The 17945-nt window shown below is 35.3% G+C and overlaps 1 protein-coding gene, 1 non-coding gene and 1 pseudogene across 5 annotated transcripts in view; all 3 read left to right on the top strand.

Moving 5' to 3' along the window:
* Positions 1–7986: 7986 nt before the first annotated feature.
* Positions 7987–8091, top strand: LOC122235566. The gene has a single exon (XR_006213619.1). It is a non-coding gene; the product is annotated as a U6 spliceosomal RNA (small nuclear RNA).
* A 248-nt stretch (positions 8092–8339) lies between these two features.
* On the top strand, positions 8340–8476 carry LOC122235606 (annotated as a pseudogene).
* A 2491-nt stretch (positions 8477–10967) lies between these two features.
* LOC122235329 (SH3 domain-binding glutamic acid-rich-like protein 3) overlaps positions 10968–17945 on the top strand; it is a 38876-nt gene continuing 31898 nt past the window's right edge. For all 4 annotated transcript variants that reach the window (XM_042974143.1, XM_042974144.1, XM_042974146.1 and 1 more), the window contains exons 1-3: positions 10968–11115; positions 13827–13994; positions 14398–14497. In XM_042974143.1, the coding sequence (XP_042830077.1) occupies positions 11068–11115; positions 13827–13994; positions 14398–14463 (282 nt within the window). In that variant the 5' untranslated portion in view covers positions 10968–11067 and the 3' untranslated portion in view covers positions 14464–14497. The remainder of the gene's footprint in view (positions 11116–13826; positions 13995–14397; positions 14498–17945) is intronic.

Genomic DNA, 17945 nt, shown 5'->3' with positions numbered 1-17945 from the left:
CAATTTTATTTATTCTTTCAAAACAAAACCCACAGCTTTTAGTTTCATTAGTCTGTTCAATCATATTTTTGTTTCTGTATTATTGATTTCTGTTCTAATCTTTATTATTATCCTTCTTCTGCTGGTTTTTGGCTTTATTTGCTTCTCCTTTATCTATCTTCTTTAGGTGTGAGGTTAGGTTGTGTATTTGGGGCCTTTCTTTCTTCAAGAGATAGGCCTGAATTGCAAAGTATTTTTCCTCTTAGGACTGCCTTTCTTACACCCTAAAGTGTTTGGACTGTTGAATTTTCATTTTCATTTGCCTCCATGTATTTTTAAAATTACTTCTTTAATTTCCTGGTTGCTCTTTACCCCTGTACCATCATCAACAGAGCTCCTCCTTATTTGAAGTGTTGGAGTGTTTGGACCTTTAACTAAGTGTTCTTTGATTTGTTTGTTGAATTAAGCCTGGAAAAAAAGGAGAGTGAAACCCTGATCCCAAAAAGAGAAAAGGAAAGGAAAAAGTAATAATGGACAGAGAATAAAAAACTATAAGGTTGATTCCAAAGAAGAAGGGGAAAAAGGCAGGGGGAAGCAGGAGAAAAGGGAAAAAAAGAAGACAAAGGAAAAGAATAAAAAATCCTGATCCAAAGAGAGAAAGAGAGAAGGAAATGAAAAAAAAAAGATAAGAAACTATGAGCCTCATTCCAAAAGAAAAAAAAGAATGAGGATGAAAATAATAAAAGAGTTATCTGTTGGTGCCTACAAGGTGCTGGCTCTGTTAGTCTAGAGGAGAGGCCAGGTATTTCGGCTCAGAGTCAGTCTTGCCCCAGTAAATACGCAGTTGTCAGGCTTGGAGGGGCAAGGTTTAGTGTAAGTGGGTTACACCTCCACTGGGGGCTACTGTGTTGCTCTCTGAAGTCCCACCATTTTGGTGTTGGCAGGGGGAATGGCGCCACCCCAATTTCTTGCCTTCACCAGGGATCAAACCCCTGCTGTTGAGGCAGGCAACTCTCATTGAATACCTAAGGCAGTCAAGTTGCCCTGGGTCTTTTCTTTACCTATGCTTTTTCTTTGGTGTGTTGCTGGGTTGAAAATCCAAAGTCTTAAAGGACCTGGCATGGTGTGTATACACCTCCTCTGGAGTACAGCTTCACCAAACTGCTGATGAAAGGCCTTTGGCTGGCACCTACAGGGACTTTTGTCCTTGGGGATGCAATAAGCCCTCTTCCAAAAGTACCCCAGGAAAAGGACTGTTCTCTTTCAGTGCACCCCAGAGATCTCTGCACCATGCTATGCACTCCAGGGCCAGTTCCCTCCTCCCCAGCAGTGTCCACCACAGCTCTTCTCCAGAGAAAGTTGCATACTTCCAAAACCTCAGAGTTTGAGCAACAAAGGCTGTTTGCAAAAAGTACTGGGACACTCAGTATTTTTCACTTACCAGTCTGTGATCCAGAGAGGTTTTCTTTTTGTGCTAATTCGATGATGCACTATTTCAACCTCTCTCTCTTTCTCTCCCTTTTGTCTCTCCACAGAAAGTTTTCCCTCCCCTCTGTGGCTCTGCCATTTTTCTCTTCCTCAGTTCACTTCCATCCACCTGGAACCTGCCAAGCTGTCTCCCTCCAACTGTGGAGATCCTTCTGCCACCCCACAGATTGATTTCCTGGATGTTCCAAGTAGTCTGACCTCAATACATCTGTGTTTGAGGGATGAGAAAAGCCCAGGGTCCCCCTACTTTTCCACCATCTTAACTCTTCCCTCTAGTCTAGTTTCTTAAGTCAGTCCAGCCAACCTACAGTTGGTTTCTATTGTAGATGTGATATAAGTTCCCTAATTCTCTGGCTTAAAATTTTGTTAGGAGTGCAGAATTTATAATTGTTTCCATAGGAAACATTACAGAGACTACATCTTGCTAAAGAATTTAGAAGAATTTCCCAATGTTTTGATGCCTCTATATTCTACTCTTGAAAGTTTTGAAGGCTAATTTGAGTTACATTATTCCTTATCAAATGGAAGTCATACGATAGATTATAGAGTAGGATTTTAGTGAGATTTCTTCCAAAAATTGTTTATAGGTTCATATATCTTTTTTTCCTTATAACTACTAAGCATAAAATTAGAAAGGGGTTGTTTATAAAACAATATACTTATTTTCTTGAATTTTATCTCCATTCAATAGTTTTGAGGCAAGTAGTTTCTCAAGAGTCTCAATGATAGAAGAATGACTCAATGGTATTATCTAGTGAAGGTAAAAGGGGACTATTAAAAGCATCATCTCATATGTGTTCCACAAAGCAACCCAAATCATACATGTTCCTCACATGGTTGCCTCCAATCTTTAAGTCAAGATAATTATGGCACATACTTGTATATGACCAAGATCAGTATAAATTTAGCTGTCTTTCATCCTGTTTTACTGTCTTTGGAATGGGCAATGCAACAAAATTTTCTTTTTTTTAAATTTTTTTCTAATGTTTATTTATTATTGAGACAGAGGGACAGAGCATGAGCGGGGAAGGGGCAGAGAGAGGGAGACACAGAATCGCAGGTTCCAGGCTCTGAGCTGTCAGCGCAGAGCCCAACGCGGGGCTCGAACTCATGGACTGTGAGATCATGACCTGAGCCGAAGTTGGATGCTCAACCGACTGAGCCACCCAGGTGCCCCTGCAACAAAATTTTCTAAAAGGGATGCTTTTTTTGCATTTTGCTACAGTTATCTCATTCACAGATTTTATTTTATTTGTATCATTTCTCTGCTTTGCTAAACTTTCTTTTACAACGTTATCTTAATTTTCCTTTTAATCAGGGGAAAATGAATTGCCTTCTATATCTATACATTGCTTTTTCCACATTTTTCCCATCATTTAAAATCTTCTTACATGTAAGTGGTTTACAAGATTTTGTATAATTTTGTTTTTTATAAAGGAATTCAATTAGGAAGACTTCTACAAACATTTTATTAGAAAAAAAATTCTAAACAGAAGAGTGTGGTACATTCCTGTAATGTAAAAGAACTCATTCAGGCAGTGTACATTGCCTGAATGTAAAAATGAAGACTTGTCTCCTACATGAAACACAAGTAATTTAGGGAGGCAGTGTTGCTCAAAGGATAGACAATAGCACCATGAATAAGGAGACTTGAGTCTGCATTAACTTTTCTTTCTTTCTTTCTTTCTTTCTTTCTTTCTTTCTTTCTTTCTTTTGAAATATAATTAAGATACAATGTTATATTAGTTTCAGGTGTACAATACAATGATTCAACAATTCTATACATGACTCAGTGCTCATCAAGATAAGCCATTAACATTTTAAAGTCAGGTAATTTATTTACCATTCCTGGATTTCAATTTTCCTATTAATGAAATAGTGAAAATAATATTCCTTTCCCTTATTCACAGCATTATTGTCAAGATAATATTAAATGGTATATATGAAAGTGTTTTAAAAAGTACAAACTTATACAAAAGTATAATTATTTTAATGTATGTATTAAACTGTAATAAATTATTTATTTAAAAGTTTTTGGTTAAAGTGCCTAATCCTTTCTCCATCTATAAATATGGTACATTGTTTTGTACTGTGCTTAATTAAAATCATTTGAGTCACACATTGAAAAAAAATACTATACCTCAGAATTTGTACAAGAGATGGATATTTATACATACTTTGGCCTCATGAAAACTTTCTGAGTAGAACTATAAATGTAGCCACTTACTTTTTCATTAATAGAAATAGCTTTGTCAAATTCATGACTTTTTTTTCATTTTTTCAACTTTTTTTAAAAATTACATTTAGTTAGGTGCACCTGGATGATGCAGTCAGTTAAGCATCTAACTTCAGCTCAGGTCATAATCTCATGGTTTGTGGGTTCAGGCCCCGTGTCAGACTATGTGCTGATGACTTGGGGCCTGAAGCCTGTTTCAGATTCTGTGTCTCCCTCTCTCTCTGCCCCTCCTCTGCTCACTCTCTCTCTCTCTCTCTCTCTCTCAGAAATAAACACTAAAAAAATAAAAAGTATAAATTCCAATTAGTTAACATAGAGTGTAATGTTATTTTTAGGTGTACAATATAGTGATTTAGTGTTTCCATACAACACCGGGTACCTATCACAAGTGCCCTCCTTAATCCCCATCACCTATTTAACCCATCTTCCACCCCAACTCAGTTTGTTCTCTATAGTCAAGAGTCTGTTTCTTGGTTTGCCTCTCTCTCTCTTCTTTTGTCCGTTTGTTCATTCATTTTGTTTTTTACATTCCACATATGAGAGAAATCATGTAGCATTTTACTTTCTCTGACTGACTTATTTCACTAGCATAATACTCTCTTAGCTCCATCTATGTCATTGCAAATGGCATGATTTAATTCTTTTTTATGGCTGAGTAATATTCCATTGTGTGTGTGTGTGTGTGTGTGTGTGTGTGTGTACCACATCTTCTTTATTCATCTATTGATGGACACTTGGGCTGCTCCCATGATTTGACTATGGTAGATAATGCTCCTATACACATTGTGGTGCATGCATCCCTTTGAGTTAGCATTTTTGTATTCTTTTGGTAAATACCTAGTAGTTGAATTGCTGGATCATATGGTAGATCTATTTATAACATGTTGAGAAATTTCCATTCTCTTTTCCAGAGTGGCTGCACCACTTTGCACTCCCCCCAACAATGCAAGAGTGTTCCCTTTCTCCACATCCTCACTAACAGCTGTTTCTTGTGTTGTTGATTTTAGTCATTCTAGCAGGTGTAAGGTGGTATCTCATTGTAGGCTAATTTGAATTTCCCTGATGATCAGTAAATTGCGCATCTTTTAAAAAAAATTTTATTTACTTTTGAGACAGAGAGAGAGAGAGTGAAAGCATGAGTGGGGGAGGGGCAGAGAGAGAGGGAGATACAGAATCTGAAGCAGGCTCCAGGCTCCAAGCTGTCAGCACAGAGCCTGATGCGGGGCTTGAACTCACAAACCATGAGATCATGACTTGAGCTGAAGTTGGAAACTTAACCAACTGAGCCACCCCGGGGCCCCAAATTGAGCATCTTTTTATGTATCAGCTATCTGTTTGTCTTCTTTGGAAAAATGTCTATTCATGTATTCTTCCCTTTTTTAAATTAGATCACTCATTTTAGGTTGTTCACTTTCATATGTGCTTTATATACTTTGGATACTAACCCTTGATCAGATATGTCATTACAAAAACCCTCTCCCATTCAGTAGATTGCCTTTTAGTTTTGGTGATTTAGTTTGGTGATTTGTTTTGCAGAAGTTGTGTTTGTTTGTTTGTTTTGTTTGTTTATGTAGTCCCAATAGTTTATTTTCAATTTTGTTTCCCTTAACTTGGGAGACATATCTAAAAATAAGTTGCAACAACTGATGTCAAGGAGTTTACTGCCTGTGTTCTCTTCTAGAATTTTTATGGTTTTCTGTCTCGCATTTAGATCTTTCATCCATTTGAATTATTTTCTGTGTATTGTGTCAGAAAGTGGTCCAGTTTCATTCTTTTGCATGTAGCTGTCCACTTTTCCCAACATCATTTGTAGAAGAGACTGTCTTTTTTCTATTGCATATTCATTCCTGCTTTTTTGAAGATTAATTGGGCATACAGATGTGGGCTTTTTTTTTCTGGGTTTTCTATTCTGTTCCATTGATCTATGTGTTTATTTTTATGACCTGTACCATAGTGTTTTCATCACTGCACTTTTGTAATATAACTTGAAATCCAGAATTGTGATGCCTCCAGCTTTGCTTTTCATTTTCAAAGTTGCTTTGGTTATTTCGGGGTCTTTTGTGGTTCCATAAAAATTTTAGGATTGTTTGTTCTAGCTCTGTGAAAAATGCTCGTGCTATTTTGAAAAGGATTGCATTAATGTGTAGATTGCTTTGAATAGTATAAACATTTTAACAGTATTTGTTCTTTCAATCCATGAACTTGGAATGTCTTTCCATTTCTTTGAGTCTTCTTCAGTTTATTTCACCAGCGTTTTACAGCTTTTAGAGCAGAGTTCTTTCACATATTTGGTTAGGTTTATTCCTAGGTAACTTATGCTTTCTGGTGCAATTGTAAATGGTATCAATTCCTTGATTTCTCTTTCTGCTGCTTCATTATTGGTGTATAGAAATGCAACAGATTTCTGTGCATTGGCTTTGTATCCTGTGACTTCACTGGATATATATCAGTTCTAGAAATTTTTTGGTGGAATCTTTTGGGCTTTAAATCTAAGGTATCATGTCATCTGTGAAGAGTGAATGTTTGACCTCTTCCTTGCCAATTTGGATGCCTTTTATTATGTTTTTTTGTCTGACTGCTGTGGCTAGAGCTTCCAGTACTATGCTAAATAACAGTGGTGAGATTGGACATCCTGTCTTATTCTTGACCACAGAGGAAAAGGTCTCATTTTTTTCCCCTTGAGGATGATATTAGCTATGGATTTTCCATATATGGCCTTTATGATGTTGAGGTATGTTCTCTCTACCCCTACTTTGTTAAGGGTTTTTATCAAGAATGGATGTTGTACGTTGTAAAATGTTTTTTTTTCTACATCTTTTGAAAGGATCATATGGTGGTTCTTATTGTTTTTTTTTTTTCTTATTAAAGTGATGTATCACATCGATTGATTTGTGAATATTGAGCCCCACTTGCAACTCAGGGATAAATCCCCCTTGGTCATGGTGAATGATATTTTTAATGTATTGTTGGATTCGTTTCACTAGAATTTTTTAGAGAATTTTTGCATCTGTGTTCATCAAGGATATTGGCCTCTATTTCTTTTTTTAACTGTGTCTTTATCTTGTTTTGGTATGAGGATAACGTTGGCCTCACAGAACGAATTTGGAAGTTTTACTTCCTTTTCTTTTTCTTGGAATAGTTTAGAAAGAACAGATATTATTTCTTCTTAATTACCCTACTATCCAGTAATTGCATTACTAGCTATTTACCCAAAGACTGTAAAAATACTATTTCAGTGGGATACATGCATCCTGATGTTTATAGCAGCATTATCTACAATAGCCACTTCATGGAAACAGCCCAAATATCCACTAGCTGATGAATGGATAAAGAAGATGTGTTATATATAATATAAAATTATATTTTATATTATATTATATATTATATTATATTATATTATATTATATATATAACAGTGCTGTTACACACACACACAGACACACACACACACACACTGGGATATTACAGAACCATACAAAAGAATTAAATCTTGCCTTTTGGAATGACATGGATGGAGCTAGAGAGTATTATGCTGAGTGAAATAAGTCAGTCAAAGACAAATACCATGATTTCATTCATATATGGAATTTAAGAAGCAAAATGAATAAGCAAAGGGACAAAAAAAAAGAGGCAAACCAAGAAACAGATTCTTAATTATAGAGAACAAAATGAGGGTTACCAGAATGGAGGTGCATGGGAGGATGTGTTAAATAGGTGATGATGATTAAGGCGTGTACTTGTTGTGATGAGCACTGGGTGTTGTGTGGAAGTGATGAAGTACAATCACTACATTGTACACTGGAACCTAATATTACACTTTATGTTAACTAACTGGAATTCAAATAAAACTTAAAAATACAGAAGCTCTTATTTGAATTTTACAAAGGAAACAAAGACAGAAAAAGTTTATATACTTGTTGAAGTTCACAAACATAGTAAATGGTAGAACTAGTATTTGCACCAGGCAATTGGATTTAGAATCCACTTACTTAATCAGTACACTGTATTGCCTTTATCTGTACTAATGGAATGGAAGTTGCAGAACAGCGTATACAATATGATTCCATCATGTATATGTGCCGGGCATTTTTCTAATACTTCACATACACTAAGTAGTATAACCCTCATAATATCTCTATAAAACAGATATTATAATTTCCATTTCACCCATGAGAAAATGGAGGCACAGAGAAGTTATATAGGATGCACTATATTACACAGTTGTAAGTGGTAGAGTCTGGGATTGAACCCAAGAAGCCTCACTTCAAAGCCTGTGTAATAATGCTCACTTTGGCGGTGCATATACTAAAATCAGAACAAAACAGAAAACATTAGCATGGCCTTTGTGCAAGGATGACATGCAAACTGATGAAGCATTCCATATTTTTTTAAAAAGTAGACTGTGTACTTAACTTTCATGTTATAAGTGACTTTTTATCCCTTATAACTGACTTAATAAATGTCATCATGTTTGTGAAAAATGATACAAATCAAACTGTTAATAGTGGTTTCCTCTGGGAGGAGGATTTTAAAAAGAAGGTGATAGTGTAATTTTAATTTTTACTCTCTATATTTCTATGTGGTTTGACTTATAAAATGTACATGAATTCATGTATTATTTGTATGATCAATAAGTCATGCACATTGTTAGAGCTTGGAGTTGAGGCCACTGGCTAGCTGATGAACTCAGAATTACAGGGGCAAGTCTTTTGGTAACACCACAAGGGTCTTTGCGCCAATGAGTGGACTTTGATAGTAATTCTTGCTGCAAGTAAAAAATAAGTAATTAAATAAATAAATAGTCACATATATAAAAGGTCAAGAAAAAGTATACAAATTTCCTTAGAATATATTTTTTCCAGTCCCACAAGTTTCTGTCCCATTCTTGAGAATGATTTGAACTCAGATACAAACTGCCCAAGTAGACAGGGAAGCATAAACAAACATCTACATAGATGATACTTTCAGTTACAATTATCAATACAGTTTTTTTTTAAATAATTACTTCAAAATAATTATCAAAAAAATCCTATATAATAGGTTAATTCAAATTTTGTATGTCATACCAACCAATTTACTTTAGGTTGTCAAAGATAACCTATTATAAGAAATAGTGCATTAATTTAGCTTGACACCAAAGTAAGAGCTCACAGCAAAATGAGAAAATAAGTCACAATCTCACACCAGAAAGATAATGAAAACAATAAAAAAATTAGATTTTATATCACTGCTATCACAAAGAAATATCAAAAGAAAATGTAGATCTCAAATTGTTCCTAACCTACACTCCTTCATTGGTTATATCCATCTCCTTTGCCTCTTTCTCTTATATCCAAATTCTAGCAGTCCCCTGTCCTAAATATCTTTCCCTTTCACTATTGTCATTTTATTTTTGTATTGCTGCAAGTGCTTCCAGTCTTTCCCCCTTTTAAGTCCACTTTATATTCTAGATTGATCCACCTTTCACACGAAGAGCTAAATGCTTCAGAGCTGTCTAATCATCCATGGATTAATAATAGATATAATTTATTGAGTGCTTCATAAGTGAAAGATGTCCTTAGGCAACATCTCCAACTTATTTAATCTTCACAGTAAATTTGCAAGTTAAGATTTTCCACATTTTTATAAAAGAAGAAACAGCCTTGAAAAGACTATACGTCAAAATCTAACATGAAACCTGAAGGCCTATGTGCTTTTTCCTATTTATTTCCTCAGTTTCTATTCCTCCACTTGCTCCCAAAGCTCCAATTACCACATTGCTTCACGACTGTTCCTTCTACCTAAAACTTCTTTATTATTATAATTTCTTGGCATACTACACATCATTCAGGTTTCAGTTTAGCTCTCACTTCTTTAGGGATACCTGCCTTGACCCACCTAGCCTGATTTAGATTTCTGTACATTGCATTTATCTTACTTTATCAGTTATCACTCTGTGAGTAACTTGAAGGTAAACGCTTCCTCTTATTCATATTGATATGCTTGTTCCCAAACATCATGCAAGCAGTCAGATACTTACCAATAACAATTATTATAGGGGCACTTGGGTGGTTCAGGTGGTTAAGCATCCATCTTTTGCTCAGGTCATGATCTCACACTTCCTGAGTTAGAGCCCCATGTCAGGGGCGCTGACAGCTCAGAGCCTGAAGCCTGCTTCAGATTCTTTGTCTCCCTCTTTCTCTGCCCCTCCTCTGCTTGCACTCTGTCTCTCTCTCTCTCTCAAAAAAAAAACATTATTTTTTAAATAATAATTATAATTTTCTGAACTAACGACATGTCAGACCATGTGCCAAACGCTTTTACATACTCAGTTCATTTAATCCTGATAATGATGCTGTCATGTAGGTGTCACTATTCACATTTATACACTAATGATTGAGAAATTGACATTCAGAAGGAAGTAATTTGCTCAAGATCTATAGTTATCAAGTGGTAGAACCATGGAATCCAAATTTGCTTAGCAGAAAAACTGGTGCTAAAATTCTTTAGTTCTTTACTGTCAATTTCCATTGCTCAATTTTGGCAAACCAAAGAAATCCTGCAAACATTATCACTATCTTCAACTACTTGAAAATAAAGGCTAGAATAATGAGCTACGAATGTATTGAAGAAGTAGACATTAAAGCACGAAGTCATTTTTTTATAGCAGGTGTAGGGAGGAAGTGCTAGGAGAGTCAGCGACTATTGAACCCACTATTACATAAACCAAAAGATCAAATCATAGGAAAGCTTGCTGTCTTCAGGAAGGGAGGAACACGGGAGTGGGAAAGTAGTCACCTCCCCAAGCTAAGAAAAAAAGCATCAAAGGTTGCTATGGTGGTCCCGTCCCTTCCTGTCCAAGTAAGCATTGGCGCCACTTGCTCTGTCACTACAAATTTAAGGAATACAAGTTTTAATATATCTCTTTATTTGCTATAACATTGTATTTTGATCATTTTCTCCCTCAGGTGTCTCAGCCCTTCATTTGCGGCTGTGGTTGCCAGACAAAACAGCTCATGTTTACCACCATCCCCAAGCAGGGAGATGGGAGAATGAGTAGCAGGAATACAGAGTCCACTAATTCTTCCATCCAGTCCTCCCCTGTGCCTCCCCGGCCGATGAAGGGAGAAAAGAGGCCTTAACAGAAGTTTATCACCCCAGAGTTCATGCCCTCTCCCCCAGGCTGGCAGTCACGACGCTCCAGTGTTCCTGCGTCACAAGGGCACTACTTCCCCAACCAATCCGGAGTGTACAGGCCAAGGCTCTTAGCAACAGTCTGAGAAAAGGCACAGCCAGGTTTTGGGACTTGTATTAGCTCAGCCTTAGGCGGTAATGAAGTGACTGACTCTGGGTTACTTCTGCAAAGTAGCCTTTAAGTGGAAACAATGAGCTCCATTAAAGTCTATTACACCAGCGTGTCAGGGTCTAGAGAGGTGAGTGGAAAGAAAAGAGCCTTAGCAGGCAAAAAAGACTAGAGTGAAGACATTCTAGTTGGGGACTTCAGGATTGTGCTAGGGCATTACCATCTCCTTCTTGTCTTCTTGTCAGCTCCTTCCTCTCTAGGTTTTCAGGAATGGGAGGTGCAGTGGACAACAGAGAATGTGGTTATTGCCCTCACCCTGGTTGTGCTCTAAGAACTGACTGCTTTGAGAGGTTTCTGGGTCCTGAGTTCAGCCAACTTTAGTATTTCCAGTAATTTTGCATATGTTTCAAGTGGAAGAGATAAAGAACCTTTTTCTTTAGGATGTTTAGGATGGGAGATGGAAGAGCTAAAGAACACTGTTTAGGATAGGAGAGGGAAAATGCCAGTGAGTAAATGGCCAAAATCCTCAGAGAAGATTGGATAACCTCAAAAAGACAAACTTAATTTCTAAGAATATGTATTTGCATAGATCAGACATGTCTTAGGTTACAGTTTAGATGAACTATTTTGACCATGTTGTAGGAAATATTGTAGAACGGTGGTTTCAAACAACAATATATTGTGAGCCACATGTGTAATTTAAAATTTTCTAGTAATGACTTAAAAAAAGAGTTGAGATTGATTTTAATATATTTTATTTAACACAAAATTTACAAAATGTTATCATTGCAACATATAACCAATATTTAAAAAGAGGTGTTATGTATTTCCATATTAAGTCCTCAAAATCCAGTATGTATTTTGTACTTACAGAACATTTCATTTTGGACTAGCCACACTTCAAGTTCTCAATAGTCACATGTGGCTGGCTAATGGTTATCACAGCTCAGCTATACAAGGAATGTTATATGTCTAAGAACCTCATTCTGCAAAGTTTTTGGAAAAGCATGAAAACTGAAGAATTTAGAATGGATTATAAATGGCCAACAAACATTCATCACACTCCTTCGGTGTGTTAGGCACCATGATAGATGCAAGGAGCAATGAGATTTTATCTCAGCCTAGAAATAGTGCATTGCTTCTGCATAAAGCCTGAACAACTAAGGATTTCACCTGGGTACTAAGAAACAACAATAACAAGAAGCAGTTTTAAAACGAAAATTATGGACCTTTTGACTATTTTTAACATTGTAATTTATGTTATTGGATATGGTACTAAGATTCTATAAGAGGGAATGATTTGAAATCATTAAGGACCATAATGGATGCAGCAGAAGATTCACCCAACTGTTGGTCTGTGTCTCTCAAACTGTAACATAAAAATCATCTGGAGGGCTTGTTAAAACATTCCTGAGAACCATTCCCAAATTCTATAGTTTTGGGGTGGGATAAGGCTGATGATGCTGGTCTTATAAATCACACTCAGATTAGCACTAGTCTAAACAACTGTTTTCATAATGTGGTTCCTCTAAAAAGAGTTTTGAAAAAAACACTATAAAAATGTGACTTAAGTCACATGAATCATGCTTTTGCAATTTCGAAGACTAATGAGCCTCAGAAAGTAGAAATGTTGCATGATGGAATTTCAGAAACTTCTCCACTATCAGTTGGAAATAGACAAGGTTTTCTAAGCCTGACTGGATTATATTTTTAAGTCATCAAACAAAAAACCTTCTGCCATCCACTTTCACAGAAGTCATAATTGAATAAACTGGGGTTTGTACTTGTCAAATTGATTTTACATATGTTTTCTTATTCTGGCATCACAGATTTTATGTGGCAAAATTGCCCAAGATTGTCATGTGAAAATGTAGAAAACTCAAATTTTAACATTTATGTTACAGTTATTAACAAAAAATGTACTTATAAACTATTTAATTTTTTTTATATTTTATTTTATATTTGAGAGAGACAGACAGACAGAGCATGAGCAGGGGAGGGGCAGAGAGAGAGGGAGACACAGAATCTGAAGCAGGGTCCAGGATCTGAGCTGTCAGCACAGAGCCTGACATGGGGCTTGAACTCATGAACCGCAAGATCATGACCTGAGCCAAAGTCAAACGCTTAACCGAGCCACCCAGGTGCCCCTACACTATGTTTAAAAGATAACCAATTATTACAATTATACTTTGGTAGTAATGTTTCAGGGGAAAAGACAATGGGGGTGGATATACAGCCTTTTATAACAGATAACAGATATGTAAAGTTCATATAGGAGGACATAGCAAGAACTGATCACTTTTATTCACTCACAGTTTTTGTAAATCTTAATCCTCTGATTTATTTTCTCATTCTGTAGATTTTATCTCCTCACTTAGGCATAGTCTCCGATTATTGTTAAGAACATGCAGTTTGTTCTTTTAAATGTAAAAACCTGGTATCCTATTCATTTCCTACACAGGGCTACCATAGCTATTAGCATAAATTAATGCAGCGATGAGCTGAAATGTGTGCTTCAACTGTTAGCAGAATGCTCATACCATTTCATATGCAGTTTGAAATCAATATGGTAAATATTTATACCCCATTAGACATTTTTAACTCCCACTGACACCTTACTGTATTTCTTCATATACATATTAAACATATATACTATATATGTGTGTATGTGTATGTGTTTATCACAATAAAATTACCTAATTTTGCTGCTCAAAAAAATCACACCATTAAAAGCTATTACCCTACCATAGCATAATGGATAGGGAAAATAAAAATAAAACATAAAACATTGGGGCCAGTTGATTAACATCTTTCCATCTCTTTATATCTTTGTCTATCTAGGTGAAGCAGAGACAGGAAGAAGTTACCAGAATTTTAGATACTTACAAAATAAAATATGAATTAATAGATATTTCTGTGAGTTTGAAAATACTTCAGGAAATGAGGACTAAAGTTTCTACCCCTAGGGCTCTGCCACCTCAGATATTCAATGGCCAAGAATATTGTGGGGTAAGAGTAAATTTCCATTTTTATTTTATTTTTATTTCATATTTTAAGATCATTTAAATGGGGAAACAATACATTTACGGACTGTGAGGGTGAGATTTTTTTCATTTACATAATAACTTAATTGTGTTCCTGAAGATAAGGCAATGTGTACTTCATTATGAAAAATATCATAAAAGGAAAGTATATCATGCAGCTTGTTTGGAGATACACAGTATTTTTCACCATACGTTATAGGATGAAATAAGTGATACCTTGGGGAAATTCTTTTAACTAACTTAGCTGGTAGACATTTGCAAAGGCCCAGGCAAGATAATTAGCAAACTGACCTTGACACTTGAATTTAATTGTTTCATAAGTGAAATTATCAGCATTGATGTTACAAGTTAATTTTAATTCCTTTTAGGATTTTGAAATGTTTCATAAGGCAAAGGAGAACAAAGAGATTCTGAAATTCCTGAAGATGGAATGAATGTGCAGTGATGATACAAAATATGTTTACCAAGGTAGATCTGCATATACTTCCATATACATTGGTTACTTTTAATTAAAAAAAATATGAGAGCTTCATAAGGTTAATTGATATCTAGATTCATTTGCAATCACTAACATGGGGGCTTTTACAATTTCAATTTTGCTTTACAATCATTTCTTTGTTACATAGTGAACATTTTACAAAGATGTGTAAAAAACATTGTTAAACATTTATCAAGATCAAACTTCTCTTTGTTTATTTGACTGTACAAATGAGTTTAATACCTTTTTCCTTTTGCAAACTGATTAATTCATAATATAATTTTAGCAAAGTTATATATTTGATATTTGGTGTGTGTGGTTTTATGCAGAAAAAAATATGTCTTCCAGTGGATACATACCAAACTGTGATAAATGTGGCATTGGGGGGCGCCTGGGTGGCTGAGTCGGTTAAGCGGCCAACTTCAGCTCAGGTTATAATCTCAGGGTCCATGCGTTCGAGCCCAGCGTCGGGCTCTGTGCTGACAGCTCAGAGCCTGGAGCCTGTTTCAGATTCTGTGTCTCTCTCTCTCTGACCCTCCCCCGTTCATGCTCTGTCTCTCTCTGTCTCAAAAATAAATAAACGTTAAAAAAAAAACATTAAAAAAATAAATAAATAAATAATGTGGCATTGGATGTAACAGGGGATCAAATGTGTGTAGTTCACATGAAATAATGAATAGTAACTAGAAAATAATGTCAAATATAGTAACTACGATTCATAAGCATCACGAGTATAAAATGTACTATACTTTTCATACAAATAAAAATATAAATTTTCTGTTTTAAATTATACTGCTTTAATTGAAGAAATTCATACTAAATTAACTGTTGAACACATGTGAACACAATTTAAAACTGACAGTAAAAATGTAAAAAATACACTTTAGTTTTTCAAAGAAAGTTTTAAAGGAATATATTCATTACCATAAAAACAAAAAGGTTTTCCTAGAAAAGTCTCAGAATAGAAAATATCTGACATATTCTCATAAGAACTTTAAAGGAAAATGAAATCATGGCCAAGTTTCAGTTATATATGTAACCCAGTTAGTTCCTGAAAAAACAAATACAATAGAATCTTGGATTGCAAGTAACTTGTTCTGTGAGTGTTCTGCAAGGAGAGAAAACATTTCTAATAAATTTTAACTTGATAAATGAGTAATGTTGCAATGCAAGTAGTACGTGATGCCGAATGCCACATGATCACAACTGAGCCAACAGTTGTTGAAATTTGCTTTCTATACAAGTGCTTTTGATTACAAGCATGTTTTCAGAATGAATTATGCTCAAAAACCAAGGTTTTTCTGTGTAATAATTCCAAATCAACACTTAAATGGTTTCATCCTTCACCTTCAATTTTTTTTCTTCCAAGATTTTATTTAAATTCAAGTTAGTTAACATATAATGTAGTATTGTTTTCAGGAATAGAATTTAGTGTTTCATCATTTACATATAACACACAGTGCTCATCTCAACAAGTGCACTCCTTAATGCCTATCACCCATTTGGCCCACCCCCCCACCTCCCCTTCAGCAACCTTCTGTTTGTTCTCTGTAGTTAAGAGTCTCTTATGATTTACCTTCCTCTCTATTTTTATCTTATTTTATTTTTCCTTCCCTTCCCCTATGTTCATCTACTTTGTTTCTTAAATTCCACATATGAGAGAAACAATATGGTATTTTTCTTTCTCTAACTGGCTTATTTCACTTAGCATAAAGCACTCTAGTTCCATTTATGTCATTGCAACTGGCAAAATTTCTGATTTCAAAAAGATTTCATTCTTTTTGATGACAGTAATATTCCATATTATATGTATACATCTTCTTTATTCATTCTTTAGTCAATGGACATTTGGGCTCTTTTCATAATTTGGCCATTGTTAATAGTGCTGCTATAAATATTGAGGTGTATGTGCTCCTTTGAGTATTTTTGTATCCTTTGGATAAATACCTAGCAGTAAAATTGCTGGTAGTTCTTTCTTTAATTTTCTGAGGAACCTCCACACTTTGTCCAGAATGGATGCAGCAGTTTATATTCCCACCAAAAGTGTAAGAAGTTTCCCCTTTCTCCACATCCTCAACAACATCTGTTGTTTCCTGAGTTGTTAATTTTAGCTATTTTTATGGGTGTGATGTGGTATTTCATTTTGGTTTTGATTTTAATTTCCCTGATGATGAGTGATGTTGACCAGTTTTTCATGTATCTGTTAGCCATTTGTATGTCTTCTTTGGAAAAGTGACCCTTCATGTCTTTGTCCATTTCTTAACTGGGTTATTTGTTTTTTGGGTGTTGACTTTGACAAGATCTTTATAGATTTTGAATATTAGCTTTTTATCTGATATGTCACTTGTGAATATCTTTGCCTATTACATAGGTTACCTTTTACTTTTGTTGATTGTTTCCTTCATTGTGCAGAAGTTTTTTATCTTAATGAGGTCCCAATAGTTCATTTTTGCTTTTATTTCCCCAGTGTCTGGAGACATCTATAGTAGAAAGGTGCCATGGCCAAGGTCAAAGAGGTTTCTGCCTGTGTTCTCCTCTAGGATTTTGATGGTTTTCTGTCTCACATTTAGGTCTTTCATCCATTTTCAATTTATTTTTGTGTATGGTCTAAGAGGGTGGTCCAGTTTCATTATTCTGCAGGTCACTGTCCAGTTCTCCCAAGAGCATTTGTAGAAGAGACTGTCTTTTTTCCCATTGCATATTGTTTTCTGCCTTGTTGAAGAATAGACCATAAAGTTGTGGATCCATTTCTGGGTTTTCTATTCTGCTCCATTGATGAACATGTCTGTTTTTGTGTCAGTACCTCACTGTTTTGATTACTACAGCTTTGTAATATAACTTAAAGTCTAGAATTGTGATGCCTCCTACTTTGATTTTCTTTTTCAATATTACTTTGGCTATTCTGAGTCTTTTCTAATCCCATTCAAATTTTAGAATTGTTTGTCCTATCTCTGTGAAAAATTCTGGTGCCTTTTTGATAGGGATTACATTGAACGTGTTGATTGCTTTGGGTAGTATAGACATTTTGACAGTATCAGTTCTTCCAATCCATGAACGTGGAATGTTTTTCCATTTCTTTGTGTCTTCCTCAATTTATTTCATAAGATTACTATAGTTTTCATCATACAGATCTTTTACCACTTTGGTTAGGTTTATTCCTAGGAATTTTATGGTTTTGGGTGCAATGGTAAATAGGATTGATTCCTTGATTTATCTTTCTGCTACTTCATTATTGGTGCATAAGAATGCAACCAATTTCTGTACATTGATTTTATATCCTCCAATGTTGCATAATTCATCTATCCATTCTATTAGGTTTTTGGTGGAATCTTTGGGCTTTCCATGTGTAACATCATGTTGTCTGTGAAGAGTGAAAGCTTGTCTTCTTCCTTGCTGATTTTGATGTCTTTTATTTCTTTTTCTTGTCTGATTGCTGAG

The sequence above is a fragment of the Panthera tigris genome, chromosome X, assembly GCF_018350195.1.
Source record: "Panthera tigris isolate Pti1 chromosome X, P.tigris_Pti1_mat1.1, whole genome shotgun sequence".
NCBI classification, from domain to species: Eukaryota; Metazoa; Chordata; class Mammalia; order Carnivora; family Felidae; genus Panthera; species Panthera tigris.
The sequence above is the reverse complement of the archived record's forward strand: the minus strand, read 5'-3'. Positions and strand labels throughout refer to the sequence as shown.